Consider the following 24,056-nt stretch of genomic DNA (forward strand, 5'->3'; position numbering starts at 1 on the left):
CCTACCTTTGTATATCATTATCATTAATGGCTATCTCTTGCCAAATTGTCTCCTCAAAAAGCATCTATCTTTCCAATCATTTGCAAACACTAATTTCCTCACTGATGATATAGCAAAACACAACAATTAACAACTTATTTTTTGCTATTTTTTCAAAAAGCATCTATGAGAAAATGTAATTATTCTTTATTATTACTCAACTTTTTACGAGATGAGATGACGTGATAAATGTCTATAAATATCTCTAGCCACCTGGTTAACAAAATTTCAAGAACTTCACATGGAACATAACATCACACATAACCACTCACTTTTGTGAGCTCTATTAGTTATACTTTCATTCCCTCTCGTGAGTTGTTAACTTAATTATAAAATGAACTTAATTATCAAATGGTCTCTTATTTTGCAGGAAATACGAAGTCTAAAGATAGAGCCTATATTTATGTATGAACATTGAAATCCAAAGTAGCTGTGAAAAGCTCAAATTCAATATAAAGTTTTGATGAATACATTAGAAATAATTGTTGCTAGTTCAACGATAAAGTATATATTTTTTTAAATACATGGAAACATTTTAATGGTTAAAGAAAATAGTACGTTAGTGAGATAATTTACGAGAATTGCTTATTCTAAAAAGCAAAAAGCTAGATTACCCATGATTATTTTTTTTTTAATTTTGATGTGCTTTTAGTATCATATGAAAAAAATACTTTTTAAAACATTCATGTTATGTTACATTGATAAACAACCACTTACAATGTCTTTATTAGTTCAAAAAAAAATCATAATTTACATGTAATAGACAATTTTCAATATGTTGATACCACTTTATGTTATTGGGACTTGATAAGCAAAGATGAAAATCATAATATACTTGTAATTTAAACAACTTTTCAAGTTTTCTCCTCTTCATTTTGTTTTTTATAATCAAAAGAAAATGAAATGTAACTTGAAGCTTTTTTTTTTCCTTGCTTGGATGATGACAAGTCAATATTTTTATTGTTTTCGTGAAAAAGTCCAAGTTCCTGTCTAAAAAGACGCAGCCTACATAGATCCATCCACTTGCTAAGCCTAAACAAATAGAGGATTGGTGAGCTACCTAACCTGGTATCCCTAGGTCAACCACAAGCCAAGTAGAAACGAACATGGATTCGACAAGTTATTAAGCCCAATATCATTGGGTCAACCATGTGCTGAGCCAAAATGAATATAGGTATAATAAGCTGTCACGTCCAATATACTTGGGTTCAGCCATATGTTGCGCCTAAACAAATATATATTTGACGAGTTAGAAAATTTAATACTCTTGGGGTTAGCCATGTGCTAAGTGCAAATGAACATGGATCCGATGAGCTGTCAAACTTAACATTCTTGGGCCAGTCACATGCTGAAACCAAGTGGACATGAGTTTGATGAGCTATCAAACCCACTATCCACGAACTTGGCTGTGCACCAAACCCAATTGATATGGAGGTTGTTACAAGCCCATGTTAGTCATAAGGCTTTGTTTATTTATTCTTAAGACTTTTAACATGAAATATTTGTGTTGGAGATATTTGTCTCATTTCATCTATAGGTGTGTAAAAACTCCCTCAATGGCCTGCCATATTTTCATCTAATTAATGAAGTGCAAGTGATACTTGTTTTTCATTAATGTTGTATAAGAGATATTTATTCTTTATCAATGTCATCATAAGAAAATAACTCTTTAATCTCTCAACTCCATCAAAACGATAAGATTTAGGGATTATAAATATCCCATGAACTACACGGGTAAAATGTTCATAATTTCTCTCTTGTAAGTATTTATACTTTAATTCTTACAACATTTATCATACAAAAATAAAAAAAATAAACACTCTTTTTTTAGACTTTAAATTTGATTCTCTTATTTATTATAATTTCTTATTAAAAAGTCATTAACTTTATTATATGTAGATCTTAAACTTATCAAAAGAATAAACTATATTTTAAATGATGTGTGTTTGAGGAGAAGCTATATAAATAAATACCATGTTAATATATATATATATATATATATATATATATATAGAGAGAGAGAGAGAGAGAGAGAGAAAGTGGTTGGTAAGGGGTGTTCACAAGTCAAGAAATTTAACCACACCGGAAATGTTAATATATATTAACCTTAACATATAATTAATTACTATCCACAAAAGATAATCTCATTACCAATATATTAGATTTTGAAATATCATTATACAATAATGATGTCTCTTATGCCTCTCAACGAGACATATAATAGGATTTTTTTTGTCTTTAGTAGTGTTGTTATTGCTAAACATTAAAAGATATGCTTGATAATTTTAAAGAAGAATCAGTATCTTAAATTGAAAAAAGATTTTTATTTTTGTTTGCTTGTTTTGAATGACTTTATAAGGAAAAAGGCCTCTTTTTTTTTTTTTTTTTAATGTTGAAGTTTTTTAGGCATGTTGAACTCTTATTTGTTTGACATTGTATTGCTTGTTGCCTACATGAATTGTTGATCAAAATTAGGTATGTTCGTATATATTTGAACTTTAAATTAAAAATTATGGATTTTGTTTAAAATAAAATAATATTTAAATAATATTAATAATATTTTTTTTTCTAAAAGAAATTATCTCTTCATTATATTAAAAAAATATTTTTTTTTGAGTTAGAATATACATTATAATCTACACTGCAAATATTAAACAAAACATAAATATAATTGTTTGTAGTATATTATTCTATCTTATCTTATACCTACTAAACATAAAATAAATTAAATTATTTAGTCCACTACACTCCAATCATAAAACATGATATTTATTTATACAGCCCATTCTTATTATATTTATTTTAATTAATACTTTCAGGCGTACCTATCACTACTTTTAATGTATGGCATGTGGTCAAATTTGGATTTCCAGGGAATTTATACCCCACTGACTCCCTGCAAGCAGGAGAGTGGGGCACAACCCCTCCAAAAGGTCTACTTCCTCGCGTTTCCAAGACGAGAAAACGATTGATAGGAAGCCACCAATGATAAGATAACGTGACGTGGGAGCACAAATTCTCGGGTGTACAAAGACAAGGCGACCAGGTCTTTGTGTTCTTTGCATCTAAAGATCTAATTAGAGAAAGAAGTTCTACTTTGTTTATCTTGAAATTCAGATTTTAGGCAAAGGTAATTTCTTTAACTTTCTATCGATTGGCACGGAGAAACTAGCTTCATAGATCCATAAAGATCTGAATTTTAGGTGAAACCCTGTTAAACTAAATCCAGGGTCCCAGTTTAAACCTCCTCTAAATCCTGTCCGTGTGGATGGGTGGAGAGGGAACTGACGCAGAGAACAAAGCTAAAACAAGTCCAAAACTAACACTATTGCCTCTTATTGCTCTGATATTCTATGATGTATCGGGAGGTCCATTTGGTGTAGAGGATTCTGTGAGGGCTGGAGGTGGTCCTTTATTGTCTTTGCTTGGTTTCTTGATATTCCCTTTAATTTGGAGTATACCAGAAGCTCTAGTCACAGCAGAGCTTGCCACAAGTTTCCCTGGGAATGGTGGGTATGTTATTTGGATATCTTCAGCTTTTGGTCCCTTCTGGGGTTTCCAAGAAGGATTTTGGAAATGGTTTAGTGGGGTTATGGATAATGCCCTTTACCCTGTGTTGTTTCTTGATTACTTGAAACATTCATTTCCTATTTTTAACCAATCAATAGCTCGAATTCCTGCTCTTTTAGGCATTACAGTTTCTTTGACATATTTGAATTACAGAGGTCTACATATTGTTGGATTTTCAGCAGTTTCCCTTGCTGTTTTTTCACTTTGTCCATTTGTTGTAATGGGTCTTCTTTCCATTCCTCGAATTAGGCCTAAACAATGGCTAGTTGTAGATTTTAAGAAAGTAGATTGGAGGGGATATTTTAATTGCATGTTTTGGAACCTGAATTATTGGGATAAGGCTAGTACTCTAGCAGGGGAGGTTGAAAACCCTAGCAAGACATTCCCAAAGGCACTTTTTGGCGCTGTGATTTTGGTGGTTTCTTCGTACTTAATTCCACTTCTTGCTAGCACGGGGGCATTGAAGTCGCCTTCTAGTCAATGGAGTGATGGGTACTTTGCAGAAGTTGGGATGTTGATTGGAGGGGTTTGGCTCAAATGGTGGATCCAAGCAGCTGCTGCTATGTCTAACTTGGGATTGTTTGAAGCAGAAATGAGTGGTGATGCTTTTCAACTTCTTGGTATGAGTGAGATGGGAATGCTTCCATCTATATTTGCTTCAAGGTCAGTCAATCTGTCTCAATCTTTTTCTTCACTGATTTGAATTCCAATAATTGCTGCTTTTCTTTCTGATTGGAAATTAATCTATTATGAAGCAACACAAGCAAAATATCCTCCATGATATATTTCAATTCTTTCCGAGACAATGTTATCAGGGCGATGCTAAGGCATAAATGCTGTGCATCAATTTATTTTTCAGTATTTGAAATTCAAGTTTTGTTATATTGGCCAAATAAGCCCTATTAGTGCACCTTAAGGATGCGGGTTCCTAATCAAATTGATCGAACCATTTATGCTTTCCAGGTCCAAACTTCAAACATAATCAACTAAACCATAAATATTGTGTGAAGTTTGTTCAAAATGGAAAAAAGTACATCATTTGAGTGCTTTAATGTGTTTCTGCAGGTCCAAATATGGAACTCCCACCTTTAGCATTTTGTGCTCTGCTACTGGAGTAATCTTCCTGTCTTGGATGAGCTTTCAGGAAATCCTGGAATTTCTGAACTTCTTATATGCTATAGGAATGCTCCTTGAGTTTGCGGCTTTCATAAAATTGAGGATAAAGAAGCCAGAACTCCATAGGCCTTATAAAGTTCCCCTGCAAACATTTGGTGCAGCACTGCTTTGCCTGCCTCCTGCATTGTTACTTGTTCTGGTTATGTGTCTGGCTTCTACGCGGACATTCTTAGTTAGTGGTGTGGTTATTCTTCTGGGGTTCCTCTTGTATCCGACTTTAGTTCTTGCCAAGGACAGGAAATGGGCCAGATTTGATACAGAAGAACCGGGATTGCCTTCCAATACATCACGGGAAGAGCACTCGGTTTTCCGACATCCGCATCAGCAGGTAGCAGATGAGGCTTCAGTCAGCCTTCTTTCTGATTTGCCATCAACCGAACTGGGCCAGGAAAGCTGTGAAGTTTTGGTGGAAGGAGTTCTAAAATCCGAATGAGAATCCGTGTATATTCTTATACTGGTAATCATACACAAAAGTATTTTGATGTCTTGTTAGGTGAGTTTTTCTCAATGAGCTCTTGGAAATTCTGTAAAACAGTTCTTGCCACCAAGTAACTCTTCGGCAGAAAAGGGCGTGTTTAAATTTATAACAAACAAGCTTTGAGCCTTCGTGATTTGAGATCAATATTTGCACGACTGGCAGTTGGAAATGATTTCTAGTGCTTTTGAGATAAAAATTTTGTGCTCGGTGATTTTCCTGTTGGCATCCAAGTGATACTTATTACTTGGAGAAAACTTTTCAATGAACTGCTGCTGACTGGAACACCTCTTGTAGGAGTTTTCGGTTTTCACCATCATGCTTCAAACTGTTTGAGAGTTGTATTTTAAAATACTTTTTATTTAGAAATATATTAAAATAATATATTTTTATTTTTAAAAAATTATTTTTGATATTAATATATTAAAATAATCTGAAAAAATCAAAATAAATATTAATTTTAAAAAAAAATTAAAAACAAATATGATGATAGATACAATGTTAGTAAATAAAAGGAGACGCTAAAATCAAATTATATTGTAGGAAATATCCAATTGACTCAAATACACAATAGGGTATTATTTAAAATTATATATACTTTAAAACAATAAGGAGTAGAGTTTTATTTAAAAGAATTATGATTTCATTTCAACTTTATGAAATCTTGATTAAACATAATCAATACATGTTTATAAATTTATCTAGAATTGACTTTTGGGCATGTAAGGTATGAAGGAATAGGAAGCCCAAGGGCATAAATATTTTTTTTAATCTATCTGGGATGGTTTTAATTTTGAGTAGAAAATGATGTTTGCTTAAATGAATTGTTATAATTTAAATCAATTTATTTATCTCATGGGCTAAGGTTCTTATACTAGTCTAATGCCATGTATTTATTGTATTTAAAAATTAGGCAAAACAAAAAAACATGCTATGTTTCCTTTAACCCAAACCAATTTCCATAGGTTTTAATTAGACCGAACCTAAACCTAATTAACATGGATTCTAACTTAAGCTCAAAATGTAATCAAATTGATTATTCATTTATAACGCCCAATTTCTGATTGGTTTTTAATTATAACCTAATTCAGTTTTATTAGGCTAATTGACTAATTATTATTAGCCTTAAACCTTAACCCAATAACCTATTTAAAATCATTGTCTCGCATTGTTTAAGAAAAATCCACTACTAATAATATTTTTTATTATTATTTAATACTAGAATATGCTATATTTTTACTTGCATGGAGACTATTTATGCTGTAGCCAGGTGGTGAGAGTCAGTTACTTGTTCATGGGAGGTTGCGGGTTTAAGTCCTAACAGCCACATGATAATTTTCAAGCAGTGTTATAATCCATACGTAATATAAATTCAAGTACTACTATTTATTTATTTATTTATTATATTATTCTAATGAGAAACTAAATAATAAAATAAAATAATTTAAATATAATTTAAATTCATAAAACTGAGATTAAAAATAATATTTAAATAGAAAAACATGAAAGGTTCAACTGATTTCACAATGTAAAAATTAATAATTGATTAAGAAAAATACACACATTCTTTTTTTTTTTTAACCTCTGAACAATAATCATATTGTTGTCTGCAAAATCTAAAAAAACTATACGTACAACTATTTTTTTTTCAAGTAGAGATAGAGTTTTTAGCATGATATATTTTTCTATTAATTGTGACTTAATGGTACACATATATACATTGATTGTTCTTTTATTGAGAATAAATTTTTCAAGTAATAAAACTTTTAGTTTTTTTATTGTTTTAAATAAAATAATAATTAATGTGTGTGTATTATAATTTTAATAAAATCCTATATGTAATTGAGTCATTAACGACTTTTAGTGGCCGCTACTTCTGAGGTTGAAATTGAGCCACAAAAATATATGTTTAGTTAAGATAAAATGTGGTATTGTTTTGGTAGAACCCACCATAAATCGAGGTTGCATGTGAGATTTAACTAAAGCAAAAAAGTTGAGCTTTGCAGACAGTAGTTCACTTAAATTTTTCCAAAATAAAAAATAACGTGGGGAGAAACAAAAACGAAAAGAAACTATTTAACATAGGCCAATACAGGAAGAAAAGGGGGCACCACCGCCTACTTTCCTTGTCACCACCATAAGAACCGCCTCGAGTCACTGTCGACAACAGCAGCAGCACCATCAGAGGGGAGAAAACCACGCAAGGTAGCCTGCTTTTCCCCTTCCCCTTATCCTTCTCCTTCTCCTTCTTCTTCACTGCATTTCTCCATCTCCATTATTCATGGTTCAATAAGGTCTGACTCAAAACAAAATGCATTGGACCGGCTCCGACCTAGTAAAATAAAAAAAATCCAACAAAATTTCTCAGATATTATGTTTTATTGAAAAAAACTAGTGTTTAATATTATTAAATGACACTACATAATTACATTAGAAGAAGATCACATAATAACATAACATTTGCAGAATTTGATCGCAATTCCAATTTTATTCCTGATGATATTTTACCTGATATTGTTACACGCTCAGGAAACCATGAAAACTGTAATCCTTGTCGCATGAATTTTGTATGTGATAAAATTACATATAGTTTAATGGAACAATAAAAAAATAACCTTTATATAAAGTATTGTTTTTTTTCATGATGTAATGACAGTAGTTAAATTTATAATATTTTAATTAAAAATAATCAATATTAATATATATTTTTAGTTATTTTATAATCTCAATTTAAAAAGCATTCTTAACCAAACACATTAAATTACTTTTTGTTCAACCTCAATTTTAACAACAATTTTAACCAAACATATATTTTACTAAACCAACCTCAACTAAAAGTACTTTTTACAAAGAAATTTTTCAAACTATAACCACAAAAGTTACCACAATCACAAACTAGTGTTTGGAAGTGTGGTAGCGATTGTCTTTTAAAGTGTTTTTCATTCAAAAACATATTAAAATAATATATATTTTTTATTTTAAAAAATTATTTTTGATACAACACATCAAAATGATTTAAAAATATAAAAAAATATTAATTTAAAATAAAAAATAAAAATTAAATTAATTTTTTAAAAAAAAAACAATTTTAAAACACAATGTCATACACTAAAATTGAAAGAGATATTTCCGACGTATATATAACACAGCAAACAAACGAGCCCTCTCTCAAACCGCACGTGTGTTGACTCGTCTTAAAACGACTCACAAAGCCCACCCAAGCCCTTTCGGACATTGGTCTGCTTCTCTAAAAAAAAAAAACAAAAAAAGACTCCATCGATCAACCTGAAAAATCCTTACATGGTTGGAGAGAAAGCACAAAAAGAAAGAAACCCAATTCATAGTTTGGTACGTACTCCACGCCATCTCATTTCAATTCTCAATTAACTTTTTGGGTTATTTATTTTCGTTAAATCTCAAACGGGTTTATATTATTTTTTTGTTGAATTGTTGCTTGAATCTTTCTAATTTCATCGATTTTTGTTTCTGGTACTTCTGTTTATTTAATGTAGAATTACACAGTTTTTTAACTTTGTTTTATTTTATTTATCTTTTCAGTTTGTGTAACTTTGTTTTAAATGTTCAAGTTGCATTCCTTAGCTAAATTTATACTTGGGATTTGTTCATGTTTCATTAGAACTAGAAAATAACGTGTGAGATTGATTTGAATTTTGATGAGTTTTTGGTTACTGTGCAGATGCCGATAGGGTTCTGGTACAGGGTTTGGATTTACGAGGAAGCGTTGTGAATCTTGTGATGCTGTGGGCTTTGCTTTAAAGTTAAGATTTTAACGAGGATTAAGTAGTTTTGGGTGTGAAAATGACCGTGTCCAATCAAATGTCTATGCGAATTAATACTTTAGAGCTCAAATCCTTGATTGTTAAAAAGATTGGGCGGCAAAGAGCAGATAAATACTTTTATCAGCTCACAGGATTGCTTAATTTAAAGATTACCAAGTGTGAATTTGATAAGTTTTTTGTTGGGATTATTGGCAGAGAGAATATCCCTCTTCATAACCGCCTTATTCAATCCATTCTCAAGAATGCTTGCTGTTCAAAAGTTCCACCATCCAAAAGTGCTAAAAGAGCAGGAAGTAACCTCACTGTTACAAATGGATATCAGAAAAATAGTCTTCAATCACTCTATGGGGATGCCTTTCCTTCTTCCCCACGCAAGGGAAGGTCCCCTGTTAATCGAGATTGCAAGTTTAGGGACCGCCCAAGTCCTCTGGGCCCTCTTGGAAAGCCTCAAAGTGTAGAATGTGAGGAATTGAATGCAAGGGGACAAGAACAGCAGAGTGCAACAGAGTTGCTTTCACTTGGTAGTAGACCTCCAGTGGAAGTTGCTTCTGTGGAAGAGGGAGAAGAGGTTGATCAGATGGCAGGAAGCCCCAGTGTTCAGAGTAGAAGCCCGGTCACTGCTCCTCTTGGTATTTCCATGAATTTTGGATCTCGGAAAGCTCTTTCAAATGCTTCTTTATGCAATAATCACCTTAAAAGGACTTGTCTGAACAGTGGTGAACTACCTGATACTAGATCATTAAGAAGTCGGTTGGAGCAAAAGTTGGAGATGGAGGGCATTGGTGCGTCTTTGGACTGTGTTAACCTGTTGAATAACGGGTTAGATGCGTATTTAAAGAGGTTGATTGAGCCTTGTATGGCTTTAGCTGGTTCGAGGCATGGAAAGGAGTACTTGAAAAAGGCAAGTGGTCAGTTCATTCCTGGTTTGAATGAGATGTTACCGGGGAAATACATGCAAAGAGAGACAAAATCAGTCTATGCATCCATGTTGGATTTTCGTGTCTCAATGGAGTCAAATCCCCAGATACTCGGAGAGGATTGGCCCACACAACTCGAGAAAATCTCCTTGCACGGGTTTGAAGGGTGATAAACACTGTCTTCACAATAGCTTTAATTGGTTGATGAAATCGGAAGTTAGTTCCTAGTCACATATACATCGATAATTGGCTTGCTTTACATGGTATATGCCACTGGAATGCTTTTTGGGTTTTCAGCTTTAATAAAGTCGTGAATAAAGAAGCCAGTGCTTCATCATGTTATCTTGGTGCAACAAAGCCTTGACTGCATCTCGTGCTGTTGCTCGTTTAAGTTATGCACCTCTGGCTTCTTTGCAAACTTTCTTAGTTTGTGGTGCAGTTTTTCTTCTGGGGATCCTTCTTATACTAACTTTAGTTCGTGCCAAGGACAGGAAATGGACTGAATTCGATACAGAAGTACCAGTGGCGCCTTCCTATACTGGTCGACAGGGACAACTGGGTTGTGCCAGAACCACGACTAAGAAGCTGCCAATGAGGCTTTAGTCAGGGTTCTTTTCATTTCCTCTTACAAAAACAGATCAAGAAGACTGAAGTTCAAGTGGAAATAGTTTTTGAAGTCATAGTGAGAAGTTCATGTGTACTTTAGTTCTATAAATCATTTTAAAATTTTGCTTCAACGGGGTTGCTAATTCAAAAATGTATAGATTATCTGTCTGCCTTGTAAAACTGTTATTCTGATAGTGTAATGTTGTTGAAGTTATTTTCGATGTCTAGGCTGGATAGTCTTTCTTGACGAGTTGAAATCCCAGGAGAGACTTTTATGCCACAGGAAAATGAGATTAAGATGTCCATCTCTCGATGATTCTGCTACCTGGTTGCTTCAATGCAGGAAGGGGGTATGTTTAATTTAGCAAAAGCCAATTCCAAGTGATTTCATCACTTGACTGGCTGCTTGGAAATAGTTTTGCCGTTTTAACATTAAAATATGTTCTTATTTGTTTCTCAAAAAAGAAGTTTTTCTTGCCCCGCCATAACTGCAGGCCCAGGGATGCCTAGTAACTTTCCATCAGCTCCAAAAGTATGCTGCTTGTGCAATTTTCACCACGAAAGATCAAGTTCCGTTGGAAAAAAAATTAGAAACAGTGTCTCGTGTACAGATCAACCCCATCTAAATCCCTTTTCTGGGATAAATAATGCCACTAGCTGGATTACAATAGAGACTGGATTAATTTGTTGAAGAATATGCGGGACTATGACCCAAAAATTCTATAGGAATTTAAGTCGAAGTTTTTGAATATTTGTGAAAGAAATTATTCATGTACAAAGATTCGATCATTAGCAAACCATGATAAATTCAATCTCGGTTCATAAAAGTGAGTCCAAATTACTTCTTTACTGCAAAAAGATGCATGTATGAGGATTTTTCTTTGATTTTTCCTTTTGTTTTTGCTTAGGAAGCAGAAAGCCTTTTAATTTTCACTTGCCTGATTCATGTTTAGAAAACGAAATTAGCCGAGACTGCCAAAAATCAGCAAACAAACAGGCCTTTAAGAAAGTGCACGTGACGTGTTGTGGTGACTTGTGTCTTAAAAGCCCATGAGCTATCCTACTGGCTATGGTCTGTCTCTAAAAGACACCCAACAAAAAACATAACCAAAAAAAATAGACAAGGGATCGTTCACCGGAAAAACCCTTGGACAACAAGCACAAGCATTGGAAACCCTAATCCCAATTCTGTACGTATCTCATTCTACCTTTTTTTAATTCAAAATTCACCATTTGGGGTTTCGATTTTCATTTAAATGGGTTTCTGTTATTTTTCAATTGGGTTCTTAAATTTCCCTAATTGTCTTTCTATTTCTGGAACTTCTGTTTATGTAGTTCTTAAATTCAAGTAATTTATTTCTTTATTATATTAACTGTTTTTGTTTGTGAGCATCTTTATAATAGAATTAGAAGCTATGTTTTTTAAGCTGAATCTGTACCTAGGGTTCGCTAATGCTTGATTAGAACTAGAAGAAAAAAGTGCGAGCTTTGTTTAATTTTGATGTATTTCTGGTTACTATGCAGATGGGAACGGTGCTTGGGAACTAGGGTTTTAGGTTTTGGATCTTTGAAGAAGCACTTTAATGATGTGGGTTTTGCTTCAAAGTTTCAAGGTTTTGGATTTGGTGAAGATAAATAATTTTTGACCGAGTGAAAACAATGGCATCGAATGAAATGTATAGTAGAATTGATACTTTAGAGCTCAAGTCTTTGATTCTTAAAAAGATTGGACATCAAAGAGCTGATAAATACTTTGATGAGCTTACACGATTGTTTAGTTTGAAGATTACCAAATGTGAATTTGATAAGCTTTGTATTAGGATAATTGGTAGAGAAAATATCCCTCTTCACAACCGCCTTATTAGATCTATTCTCAAGAATGCTTGCCTTGGAAAAGTTCCACCACCCAAAGGTGTAAGAAGAGCAGGAAGCAACCTTACTGTCAAAACCACAAATGGACATCAGAGAAATTATCTCCAGTCACTTTACAGGGACGCCTTTCCCTCTTCCCCTCGCAAGGGAAGATCACCTGTTAATCGAGATCGCAAGTTTAGGGACCGTCCAAGTCCTCTGGGCCCACTTGGTAAGCCCCAAAGCATGGCATGTGAGGAATTGAATTCAAGGGCCCAAGAGCAGCAAAGCGCAACAGAATTGCATTCACTTGGTAGCAGACCTCCAATTGAAGTTGCTTCTGTGGAAGAGGGAGAAGAGGTTGAGCAGATGGCAGTAAGCCCTGGTGTTCAAAGTAGAAGTCCGGTTACTGCTCCTTTTGGTATTTCGCTGAATCCGGGTGGATCTCGCAAAGCTCTTTCAAATATTTCTATAGGGAGCAATTACATTCCAGAGAACTGTCTAAACAGTGGAGAGCTGCCAGACACTAGATCATTAAGAAGTCGTTTGGAGCGGAAGTTAGAGATTGAGGGCATTGGTGTGTCTATGGACTGTGTTAACGTGCTAAATATAGGGTTGGATGCGTATTTGAAGAGGTTGATTGAGCCTTGCATGGCTCTAGCTGGCGCAAGGTGTGATAGTGAACAGTTGAAAAGGGCAAATGGCCAGTTCATTCCTGGTCTGAAGGAAACATTACCTGGGAGATATGTAAAGAGACAGACAGAATCAGTAAATGCATCTATGTTGGATTTTCGTGTTGCAATGGAGTCAAATCCACAAATACTCGGGGAGGACTGGCCTGTGCAACTTGAAAAAATCTCCTTGTGTGGTTTTGAAGAGTGATTAATACATTTTCACCATTGTATTAGAAGTTAAGCGGTTGATGAAATGGGATGTCAGTTGATAGCCACTTGGATTGATGATTCAGTTTTTTGAATCAATCATTTACTCCAATTTTCTCTCCACTTGCGTGGAGTTTTACAGGCAGTCCCAAAGGGAATAATAACCTGTAGAAGATGTGGTAATCCTAGGTCAGCTTGACCTGGTTGCCTTTAAATGTCAGCCGCCATAACTGTTGCAGGAAACATGTTTATATAGTATAATGTAATACTAGATACAGGTTAGAACTAGGTATTTTAGGAAATTTACACAATTCATCAACCAATCTCTTGTTTTTTGCCTCCCTGTAGTGTACTGGGTTATCAATGAAATAAAGCTTCCTTGATTTAGAATGCTGTTTACTGTTGTTGCTTCTGTTGGGTATAAATATATTTAGGACTTCATCTTGGATAAATTGTCGCTTGTTGACATAATTTTATTTTCCATTTAAGCCCCGTATCCTTACATTTGCTATCCATATCCAGAATGCTGGAGACTTGGTATCGAATTTGGATGTGAATTTCTGGATATTAAATCCTGTTATTCATAGGAAGGTCTTAAACCATCTGCCAATGGTCGGTGAAAACTGATGTTCAATCAATGAAAAGCTTACAAACGTCAACAAGCATGATCCAGCGTTTCATGATGGACAAGCAGTTGTTGACTGAAACTTGCATGATGCACTCATTTTGTAGCCTAGCGCGAGCCTCTCCATCAATCATCATCATCAATTTTGATCCGCTCCCTAGTTCAGAGAACTAGACACCCTCTTCAATTTCTTTTATCCTGTTCAGATGATCAGCGCTCAAGTTCTTTGTTACTGGACTTCTCTTTTCTTGATGATATAAGCATGGACCTTGACATAATAAACCTTTTTTTTGGAATTCCACTTGACAATGGCATAATAACAAAATCGTGTGTGTTTGAAATCATCCAGAAGTCATCTCCTTGATATAATACTGGCTCGAGTTTGAGTTATTAATGGTAAAATTTGCAGGTGTGATGTCGAAATGAGCCGAATTCTTTCACAGGTGAGGTTACTATGACTTCACCATGACGAATATGTAGTTTTGAGCACATTGTGAACATCTTGTATCTGCAAAGAGATCAAATGGCTTCTAGTTCAGCTCTCAGTTGTTAGGTATGAGCTGTCTTTGAGATGAGACATGCAGAGAAGACTGTAAACTCCAATGGTTCACATTGGTTGTCTGAAATCCTACTTGCTCATTCTTCTGTATTACCACTTTCCCCAAAAACGGGTAACATTTTTCCATGGTCAGCACTTTAAATTGGAGTTTGATACAAATTAAACGTAATTCCAGAGAGCAATGTTTCGAAGAGATGTTTCCAAAAGCCATTGCTTTACAAAACACTTTAGTTCTACTTTACATTTCTGGTAAATTATCTCAAAACAATCATGAGAAGACCATCAAACATGATGGTTGCTACTTGCTACTCTCAATTGTATCAGAGATCTAACTGACGAGTTCCTCAATTGTCCCGATTTAGATATCATAGCAGCATTTCATTGAAGGGATTGAATTTCGTTTCACTGATTATGCATGCAACCTCCAGTGCAGGGCTGTGTAGTTAAAAGACATAATGATGGTGAAATGAAAAGGCACGTATTGAGCCCATCAGCTGGAGGAGCCTGCTTTATCTAGACTTGCCATATATGTCATGTAGACAGTCCATAGATATGAAAAAGAGTTGCTCACCAGGGGCTGTCAAAAAACACCGAGAACAAAAGTCAGCAGTCCATAAACCAGATCATATGGATAATAGTTTTGACCATTGCAATAAACCTAATTGTACCTGTAAATGGACGGGAGTGAATTTGAACGTGACAAAATCACATACAGGCCAGTACATAACGCCGTTTATCATTGTAGGCAATAAATCTCGCTTCAACCGGGCAATAATCTCGGCACTGTTCTCACCTGAACCAGGTAACCAAGGCAACAGACACTTCACTTTAAAGTTTCTCAAGTAGCTCATACAAGTGATTGTGACTTCTAGGGGGCACCCATAACCCTCGAGTCATAAAGATTAGAATGGAATACATTTTTATTGATTGACAGAACATGATCTGTTTGATGAATACAAGTGAACAAAGATGCAAATGCAGTAGAGGCATGCACGCAGACAGAGTGTTTTTAATACCAAGAATTTCGAACTATAGACAATTCAGAACTTTTTAATGCCAAGAAATATCAATTGAACTCAAGAAAGCACCAAGGGTTGCACTTCACAGTCTATATTAGATATGTGGTCAACAACTCACGGTTATCATAGTTCAAATCTTCAGAGTTACTTAAAAACCCCTCTCATTTCAGAGTTACTAAAAACACCTGATTATTCCATGCTTATTAATTGAACTTTGTGCGTTGAATGAGCTGGTCATTGACAGCAATGGAAGATATAATTGAACAAAACATTGCAAATTCAATCAAGTTTATATGTTAGTTTGCAGGCTTCTATGCTTACAGCCAAAAAGCAGCATCTGAAATTGCAATAATTCCCCATGTAATAGTGCATATGAAATGTGATATCTGCAGAAACAAAAGTATGTGCTTACCCTGTAAGCATGCATTCGATGAGAAGAAAACAACAGTCATGATAGGTCCATAGATGGTCTGACCCATGATAATTTTCTTAAATGTTGTCATTAGATCTCGTTTAGGAAAGATCTTCGACACGAAGTTGAACCAAAAATGCAATGATGGTCCTAATATCAGAAACCCATATCCAGCCATGCGCAATATCCTCACCAGATCATAAGCTTCCGAACTTGGCAGTGACATTGTCTGAGGAAAAATAGAAAAAAATTTCATAAAATTATGTCAGGGATAAAGCTAGTTTCCAATGCAAACATGCAATTATTAATCGCAACTGTTTGCAGCTAAGCCTGGCACAGACATATGAAGTTTTTGCATTAAAGCAGGCAAGGAGAAAAAACAATTCAACTGAAAATGCAAAGAAGAAGAGAGGAGTGGGGATGATGTAACTCGTAAGTCATACCAGTCTTTAGAAGACTTGAATACATGCTTTGTCAGGGCATTCTAAACACAGTGAGTAACATGCAAACTGAAGCAGTTGCTGGTTGAAAGTTTCAATATCCTATTCCTAATACACAACAGCATTTACCAAACGGGTCTAAGCTGTCGTGTGAATACTAAAGAGAGAGGAGCACTAAGGTGGAGACAATGGATAGCTTTAGTCGATAGTAGTGATATAGAGCACAAGTATGAAGCAGATAGAACAACATAAACAAAAACATGATAAGTCACCCCAACTTGTGGATAAATGGAGTAACCGTAGATTAATCCAAATTCCAAGTTATAACTACAACAGATGAAGCAACGACCCAGATTTGAGAATCTATCATAACTAGAGAAAAAAACCATCCATAATTTCAACCAAATTAACCAAGCAACTAAAGATTCTACTCAGGTAGAGATATAAGAAGATGGCTTTCTATCACATTAAAAACAACTCCCTAGTTAATACAAAATCCATCGTCTCACAAGGAAAAATATCAGGACTTGACATTAAATCAAACAACTCTGGCTTCCAAAAATTCAAATTGGAATCACAAATATTTAGCTTTTTGCTAAAATATAATACAAGATCATATCTAAAACCCACCCCCAAAAAAAAGGAGCAGAAATAGAGATTTTAGGCGCAGTAGAAAGGAATGCTTGTTAACATCAAGAGCCAGCTAATTATTTTCTTTTTCAATAGATCACCATGATCTCGATTCAATTCTCTCTCATTTAGCGAGTTGCTCCATATATAACTCTATAAACAACAAACTAAATCCACACACAAAAAAAAAAAATGAATGGTAAAAAAAAAAAGTCCTTAAAAAGACCCCATTTTTAAAGCAAAATCACTTGAAACAACAAAGACCCAGCAACCGATAAATCATGTTAACAACTCCGTGGCTCCATATTTACCTGAGACGACAAGTCAGCAGCAATGTAAATAAGAGAAGAAGTTGCACTTTTAGTCAAAACAGGTCGTGACTTAACCATCCCGAGGTACCAACCAACAAACCCAAATTTGGAAAACTCAGAGGTTCCAGCCTTTGAAGAGAAAGAAGAGGTCAAAAGCGAAGAAGGAGAGAGCTCATTGTATTCTCTTGATCTCTTAAAAAAATTTGAGAAATCAAAGTAAGCTCTTCTTGTCTGATGTTGTTGTCTGAGAATCGAATGAACTGTTGTTGTTGTCGCTAATGCTGGGTCTGTGATGGTGTGGATGCGTAGCAAGCGGGGGATGGTGGAGTTTCTCATTAAGGAGCCGCTCATTTTGGTGGTGTCTAGAAACTCGGTAGGTGTCTTTCTGGTTTTTGTGAACTAGGGGTTTGTGTTTATTAGAGGTTTTAGAGAAGAGAGCGAGCGGTGGCTTGAAAGAGTACTCGCCTATTAGTTCGTGGACCAATATAAAATAAAAGGGACGGTTATTTTTATACTACTATTAGTCTCACGAGTATGGAAAATGATGTGTACTCGCCTTTTCTCCCTCTATCATTGTAATTGGCTATCTCTCTCTCTTCTTTTTTTTTAATATCATCACTTTCATTCATTTGAATGCTATTTTATTTTTATTATTATTTTTTTTAAATCACCTTGGAAATCACGTTGCAGCAACGTAATTGGAATAGCACTATGATGTATGTTTGGCTTGAAAGTTGCTTATAGTTATTGATGCTACAATTAATAAGATAATATAATGTTGTTTTATATTTATGCGTCGTTTTTCTTACAATAAATAAATAAAAACTAAATAAGAGTATTGTCACTTGAGGTCAAGAATATAAATGTGAGTAGAAAAAATAAATTAAAAATTAAAAATATTTAATTAATTAAGCTATAAAGTAAGAATTCCAGTGTCATTTTTTAAGCATTTAGTTTAATCTAAGCAAATGAAAATGATTATTAAATAATAAAACTAGACACAAAAATCAGAATATTATTTTTTAATAAAATTAAAGAATCAATGAAATTAATTTAAGTTCTCAATACCATATTTATAAATAAATGTATTTTATTTGATATAATTTTTCAAGAACTATAATATTATTTTCAAAACTAGTAAAGTGAACACATTTAATTTTGCTTTTTTTTTTTTATGCTTCACCGTAAAGTTACATAATCATTCTATCAACATAAAGTTATTATATTTAATAAAATTATTATAAAAAAAAAAATCATAACTTCAAGTAATGAAAGAATTAGTTTCTAGTTTTAATAACTAAAAACGCATATGTTTTCTTCAAAAAAATAAAAAAAAAATAAAACGCATATTTGGACACAATATAAAGTGGCTGGTATTAGAAATTTGGAGGCAGCGAGTACCTTATCGTCCACAGACCAGCGAGTACGTAACAAAAGCTTCCGGTAGTAGCTGAACTCGTGGAAAAGTACTTGAAAACCCCACCGATTCACCAAAAATCAAACACCCCTCCTTCCAGCATTTCGGCAAGCCATTGCCCGTCACTTTACCGACACGCGTTCAACTATGCCACTCTCTTCAATCCACGTATCTTTTATGTTGACACGTTTCCTTGCAGACCCGATTTGCTCCCCATCTATACGAATGACACGTCGTTTTCATTGAAACTAAACTATTTTTGGACTTGTTGATGTTGTCTCCGAATCACTCCCGTGTCTGTTTATGTTTTTGCGTAGTGCTAGGGAAGCTACCTCTGCTCCATCGCCTTTCTTGTTACCTCCCCTTCCCATGGTGACGTCATATTTATTAAACTCGGGGAACCGGACTGGAATTTTTTAAAAAATTAATCTATAACCGACTTGATTTCACCCTATCAACTCGGTGAATCAACTCATTACCGGTCAATTTCAAACCGTGTACAAATCAGGCGGCTATTTCTAGTCCAGGATCTTCTCTTTTTGAATGGCCATTCTGTTTATCGATAAATTTTACATTACAGTCCAGATAGATATCTTGTGAAATCCATCTCAGACCATTAATATCTTCTTGCACGTCGATTTAAAAATAACTTTTAATTTATTTAAAAAACGCGGCGCTTTAGCATAAACAAACAAGCACAGTATCCAGGTTTCGGAATATCTAGCAAAATACAAGGACTCAGTCAGCTTATTCTTGTTTTCAATCTGAATCAAAACTAACACTTGTCGACACAAATGTTTAACTTTCTACGAATGTCTCGTCTAATTTAATTGATTTTCTCTTCCAAATTGGTGGAGAGCAACTGCCAGTCTTGGGTATGCAAGAAATAATGTCCCACATCGAATAAAAAGAGCAATTCTTCAAACTTTACATACTGCATCTGAACGACGTGTCATCGCCGAGCTCAGTAACGTGGGCTTGTAACTCAAGTGAGGGCATGAAGGTGATGGGACGTAGCTACGGCACAGAAGGTTGGGTTTGATATGGCTTCTTACTGGCCTGCCCGTTCCAAGCCAGGAGTGAGCCATGCTAACCAAGCGAAGGCCTGGTTGGCCTGTCTCCTGAAGAGAAGGGCACTGCGTGAGGCTGGATTCACAGAGCAGCGACTACCTTCCTCTCTTGGCAGTGGAAGGATAACAGGCTGGTGCCATTCAGATTCATATGGCCTAATGGGCTGTTCCAACTGGACCATCATTTTTGTTAAAATTTTAAATTACATGAAAGAAGAACAGAGATTATGAAACGATGTTTCTTTGCCATTTTGTAATTATATCTCAGCAAATGGGCTTTGAAGAATTAAATTAAATCTTTTAAAGTCTTCTTGCACCTCGTGCTTCCATTGAGAAGCTCTTCGAAATTGATGGGTAGCCAAGCATTGTAAGAAAAACAACGGAAGAGAGAGGTGAATGTTAGTATAAAATCAACACGTTGACCAATTGTTATGTTATTTTGATTTGCAAAACACTACTGGCTACCAAAATTAGACTCTCTCTTGGAAAGTTTTCCACTTCGCTTATTCAGGATGCTGTGTTCAATTATTCTAAATCTATCTTACCATCAGCACCCAAACAAATGCTACAGTGATTCGCGACCAGGAAGAAGGATTTATTGGCGGGAAAACTGCAAGATGTTGTTGTGATGGGGACTTGGGAATCAGAGGGAGTAGAAAAGTTGAATCTCACATCGCTACTAAGGAACTAACTATACAATGCCCGCACTTCATCACAGGGGCGGACGCGGATCAAGCCCAGGAGGCTGGATCTATACAATGCCCGCGGGGCGTTCCAAGCCAAGTGGTTTCTCTGGTGGAGGCCCTGGAGGGTGGTGCGGGAGGCTGGTTTCACATAGCCTCCCCGCTCCTGGCTGTGGTGGAATATCTGGCAGTTATCAAGCAGGTCCACATGGTCCGAGCGGCTTGATCAAACAATAATAATAATAACAATAAAAATTGCAGGAAAAAACAGGGTGCTAAAACAGAGCAAATTTATAGCAAATGTTGCGCAGCAATCTAAGTCGTTGCTCAGTTTTACATAATGATAATGAGTGTACCCTGTCCACCAGTACAATTATTGGGGAAGGTTGGCTAAGATACTATGGCCAACTGCAGATCTCATAAAACCATTTTATTTGCTTAACCGATCAACTTTCCTGACATCAACAATGTGCCATTGTCATTGTTAACTAGGTATCGTAATGGGGCACTAAGTTATCTCCGATAAGTTTCAAGGTTACAGTCTTCAGCATCCGAAATCATAAGGCACCAGTCCCTTCAGCTCAGGTCCATTAAGCCTGTTGTTTGCGAAACTGAAACAGGCCAGCAAAAAATTAACCAAGTAAAACTCACTACGAAAATAAACTATAACAGAGCCATATCATGCTTCGTGCATGCATTATGAAACGAATTAATTGTTTCCCATACAGGTGATATCGATAAATTTATGTATAAGAAAGCACGCATTCCATATTTGTCGTGTTCGCAACAATTCATTCAAATTATTGATACCTATCATGCAACATAGTATTTGTATTGTTCAGGAGTTGCACCAATCCACTTGCTGGTGTACTTGCATCTCCATGTGACTGATGCAAGCAGTGCTGATAGCTAGAGTGGAGATCAGGAGGTAAAAAGGGGCACTTTCCCAAACAAGCCTGCAGAATGGATGCTACATGATTGAGGATTTCCCAGTTTTCACTATTGGGGCAGAGTACTTATGCGAGGCGAGTTCACAAATGCCACATGTTCGACACTGATTCACACAGGTAACAGGCTCTTAAGGTCACACCATTGAAGTTCTTCCTTTCAGGGTCTAACTACTCAGTGTACTTGTTATATGGGAGTTTTAGGGAGACTAACAGTTTCATTTCAGATATGCAATTGGCCATAAGAAATTTAAAAAACGACGAGGAAGTAACTTCCATGTCATAATGATTCAAGAAAACTACAAGCAGACAGTAAGTTAACAGGATCAAGATACCTTTCCATCGGAAACGAGGCAAAGGGGCCATCAACAGGAATTGTTCCACAGAGATCGTTGTTAGAAACATCACTGCAACCAAAAGGAAAACATGACAAAATTAGAAAACTAATATAAACAATCTCCATAACTATTAACTTGGAATTTGAAACTACTTCTTGTTCTCTACTTACAAAACTTTGAGGTCCTTAAGAGTTGCGAGCTCCCTTGGAATAGATCCTGATAGCTTGTTGTTGTTTAGTCGACTGTACCATCAATTCGACCAAATTAAAGTTCCAAAATTGAAGTAATTTCTGAGTTGTGTATATTCAATTTGCTTTGGCCAATTGAAGGGAAAATGCTTACAGGAATACGAGAGACTTCAACTTGGCAAAAGATTTAGGTATTTGTCCTTCAAACTTGTTGCCATACATATCCATGCTAACAAGGTTTTTCAAATTACCCAGCTCCTTGGGAATTTTCCCTCCTATATCATTCCTATAAAGCTCCCTGCAGGCATTCAAGAATTTCACAACCCAGTTACTTTATATAATCATATGACAAAGAAATACAGCAGCTTATTCACCGCGCAATTAATATGATGACATATGGTCTTAGAATTGCTTGTAAGATTCTTCACTAAATTCTTCTGATGAAACAAAAGCCCGAACTCTACGAGGTCTCGTTCAAAAAAAATATCAAATGCAAGATGAATTTATATTTATTTCCTTTAAAGAAAAAAGAAAAATCAGAACACAAACGGGATGTAATTCAGGGTCTAACTTTCTTCTGTTTTCTGTTTTCACATCATAACAGGTAACAAGATGTAGTCCTTGAAAATTAAAGCAAAAGGGGACAAAATGACATACAAGTACTTTAGATGCTTGAGTTGTCCAAGCTCTGGTCCCAAAGTTCCAGAAATATTAGAATTACCCAAATCCCTGAAATTCAACAACGAAAAAATAGTGAGAAATAAAACTATATAATATTTTATTGCAAATTAAAAAACATACATGATTATGAAAACGAATTACAACAAATCTAAAAATTAAAATGAAAGAGTGAGAGAGAGAGAGAAAGAGATGAGAAGTTACAAGCGGGTAACATGATTCTTGGAATCACAAGTGACATGGAACCAGGTGCAGGGATTGACAAGAGCTGGGTCCCAACTCTGCAACGCATTGGTTGGATCGGAAAGCCTACTTCTTAAAGCTTGCAAAGCATTTCCTGAAACCCCCATACAAACAAAAGCCACGAAACAACAAATTCAGAAACCAGCAAACCCAACCACATGTTTTCTTGCCAACAAAACCAAAATCAAAGAGTACAAATTTCAAACAAAATAACCCAAACCCGAATCTTAAAACCTACCACAATACTCCTTTTCATGCCAAAATACACACAAAAAAGGAAGCAAAATAATGATCTTGCTAGCGCAGCAAAAAGGTAAACTTTGAAACCCAAAAAGGAGCGAAGTTGATGAGTAGTAGTACCTTCAGAGTTGGCGGAGAGGGAGCGGGGAATGGAGAGAAGAAGGGAAAGAAAGATAGATAGAAGGTAAAGGGGAGCCATTTTTTGAGAGGGTAACTATAGTGAAGAAGGAGTTCGAAGAAACAAGAAAACCAGAGAGGAGAGAGGGAGATGGTGGCTAATTAACAAAAAAGTGAGTCAAGTCAAATCATTGAGTGGAAGAAGAAGAAACGCTACAAAAGTGGGTTCATTTTCGCACACTGTTTCAACCTTGAAAGAAAGACTGGCTACTGTTACTGCACCACACCGCACAGCAGCAAGAAGACAGTGCAGGTGCAAGTGGAGGAGAGAGAGCCAATGGGAGTGGAGGATGTTGGATGATTTAGTCATTGCTTGTGTTTTGGGTCTTTTGCGCGTTCAATGTGCGGGTTCCACTGCGCAAGCATTGATGACTTTGAAGTTTCAACTCTGAAGCCAGCCAGCCGGCAACTCTAGTGATGTATTAAACGAAACGTAAAAGACCATCCCAGCTTTCAAGCGTTGAATTGAAGGGGTTAAAGGGCATTATGGGAAGGAAGAATGAGATGTACGGCTGAGGCCCTTTAGCATTTTATTCCACGTCAGATTGACCCACAATCAGTAAAAGTTCAAACTTCCAACCAAGACGACGACCACGAAGAAGATAATGCATATTTATTAAATTCGGGTGAATTAATTATGATTTTATTTAAATAGATTGATATGATTAAATTTGACTAATAAAAAAAAGTTAATTTTAAATAGTATTTGAAGGGTGATAATATTTATTTTTTAAAAATATTTTTTTATTTAAAAATATATAAAA

At 35.3% G+C, this 24,056-nt stretch overlaps 5 protein-coding genes across 6 annotated transcripts; 3 read left to right on the plus strand and 2 right to left on the minus strand.

Moving 5' to 3' along the window:
- The first annotated feature begins 2,923 nt into the window (after positions 1-2,923).
- LOC118059119 (probable polyamine transporter At3g19553) lies at positions 2,924-5,389 on the plus strand. The gene is made up of 2 exons (XM_035071953.2): positions 2,924-4,272; positions 4,675-5,389. The coding sequence occupies exons 1-2, from the start codon at positions 3,308-3,310 to the stop codon at positions 5,216-5,218; spliced, it is 1,509 nt and encodes a 502-aa protein (XP_034927844.1). The 5' UTR covers positions 2,924-3,307; the 3' UTR covers positions 5,219-5,389.
- Positions 5,390-8,459: 3,070 nt separating this feature from the next.
- On the plus strand, positions 8,460-10,797 carry LOC118059120 (uncharacterized). The gene is made up of 2 exons (XM_035071954.2): positions 8,460-8,608; positions 8,958-10,797. The coding sequence occupies exon 2, from the start codon at positions 9,080-9,082 to the stop codon at positions 10,145-10,147; it is 1,068 nt and encodes a 355-aa protein (XP_034927845.1). The 5' UTR covers positions 8,460-8,608; positions 8,958-9,079; the 3' UTR covers positions 10,148-10,797.
- An 815-nt stretch (positions 10,798-11,612) lies between these two features.
- On the plus strand, positions 11,613-13,705 carry LOC118059121 (uncharacterized). Its single transcript, XM_035071955.2, has 2 exons — positions 11,613-11,773; positions 12,108-13,705. Exon 2 carries the CDS (start codon positions 12,243-12,245, stop codon positions 13,314-13,316), a length of 1,074 nt encoding a protein of 357 aa, XP_034927846.1. The 5' UTR covers positions 11,613-11,773; positions 12,108-12,242; the 3' UTR covers positions 13,317-13,705.
- A 901-nt stretch (positions 13,706-14,606) lies between these two features.
- On the minus strand, positions 14,607-17,789 carry LOC118059122 (uncharacterized). The gene is made up of 4 exons (XM_035071956.2): positions 17,312-17,789; positions 15,931-16,159; positions 15,168-15,292; positions 14,607-15,076 (listed from the first exon to the last, which is right to left on the minus strand). The coding sequence occupies exons 1-4, from the start codon at positions 17,660-17,662 to the stop codon at positions 14,990-14,992; spliced, it is 792 nt and encodes a 263-aa protein (XP_034927847.1). The 5' UTR covers positions 17,663-17,789; the 3' UTR covers positions 14,607-14,989.
- Positions 17,790-20,754: 2,965 nt separating this feature from the next.
- On the minus strand, positions 20,755-23,581 carry LOC118059123 (leucine-rich repeat protein 2). Of its 2 annotated transcripts, none has more exons than XM_035071958.2 (7): positions 23,236-23,573; positions 22,837-22,969; positions 22,612-22,683; positions 22,109-22,252; positions 21,937-22,008; positions 21,764-21,835; positions 20,755-21,092 (listed from the first exon to the last, which is right to left on the minus strand). In XM_035071958.2, the coding sequence occupies exons 1-7, from the start codon at positions 23,312-23,314 to the stop codon at positions 21,026-21,028; spliced, it is 639 nt and encodes a 212-aa protein (XP_034927849.1). In that variant the 5' UTR covers positions 23,315-23,573; the 3' UTR covers positions 20,755-21,025. The 2 variants fall into 2 exon arrangements, with proteins under 2 accessions (XP_034927849.1, XP_034927848.1); XM_035071957.2 differs by lacking the exon at positions 20,755-21,092 and adding an exon at positions 21,125-21,437 and having other exon boundaries at positions 23,236-23,581.
- Positions 23,582-24,056: the final 475 nt, after the last annotated feature.

This window comes from Populus alba, chromosome 9 (assembly GCF_005239225.2).
Source record: "Populus alba chromosome 9, ASM523922v2, whole genome shotgun sequence".
Taxonomy (NCBI): Eukaryota; Viridiplantae; Streptophyta; class Magnoliopsida; order Malpighiales; family Salicaceae; genus Populus; species Populus alba.

Excerpts from the sequence above, each read along its gene's own strand:
- LOC118059119 (XM_035071953.2), top strand. The coding sequence starts at position 3,308 with ATGGGTGGAGAGGGAACTGACGCAGAGAACAAAGCTAAAACAAGTCCA. Across the intron at positions 4,273-4,674 it reads CCATCTATATTTGCTTCAAG|GTCCAAATATGGAACTCCCA; the intron begins GTCAGTCAATCT and ends GTGTTTCTGCAG.
- LOC118059121 (XM_035071955.2), top strand. The coding sequence starts at position 12,243 with ATGGCATCGAATGAAATGTATAGTAGAATTGATACTTTAGAGCTCAAG.
- LOC118059120 (XM_035071954.2), top strand. The coding sequence starts at position 9,080 with ATGACCGTGTCCAATCAAATGTCTATGCGAATTAATACTTTAGAGCTC.
- LOC118059123 (XM_035071957.2), bottom strand. The coding sequence starts at position 23,314 with ATGGCTCCCCTTTACCTTCTATCTATCTTTCTTTCCCTTCTTCTCTCC. Across the intron at positions 22,684-22,836 it reads AAGAATCATGTTACCCGCTT|GGATTTGGGTAATTCTAATA; the intron begins GTAACTTCTCAT and ends GTTGAATTTCAG. Across the intron at positions 22,009-22,108 it reads TTGAAGTCTCTCGTATTCCT|TCGACTAAACAACAACAAGC; the intron begins GTAAGCATTTTC and ends TTGATGGTACAG.
- LOC118059122 (XM_035071956.2), bottom strand. The coding sequence starts at position 17,662 with ATGAGCGGCTCCTTAATGAGAAACTCCACCATCCCCCGCTTGCTACGC. Across the intron at positions 16,160-17,311 it reads CTGCTGACTTGTCGTCTCAG|ACAATGTCACTGCCAAGTTC; the intron begins GTAAATATGGAG and ends ATTTTTCCTCAG. Across the intron at positions 15,293-15,930 it reads ATCGAATGCATGCTTACAGG|GTGAGAACAGTGCCGAGATT; the intron begins GTAAGCACATAC and ends TACCTGGTTCAG.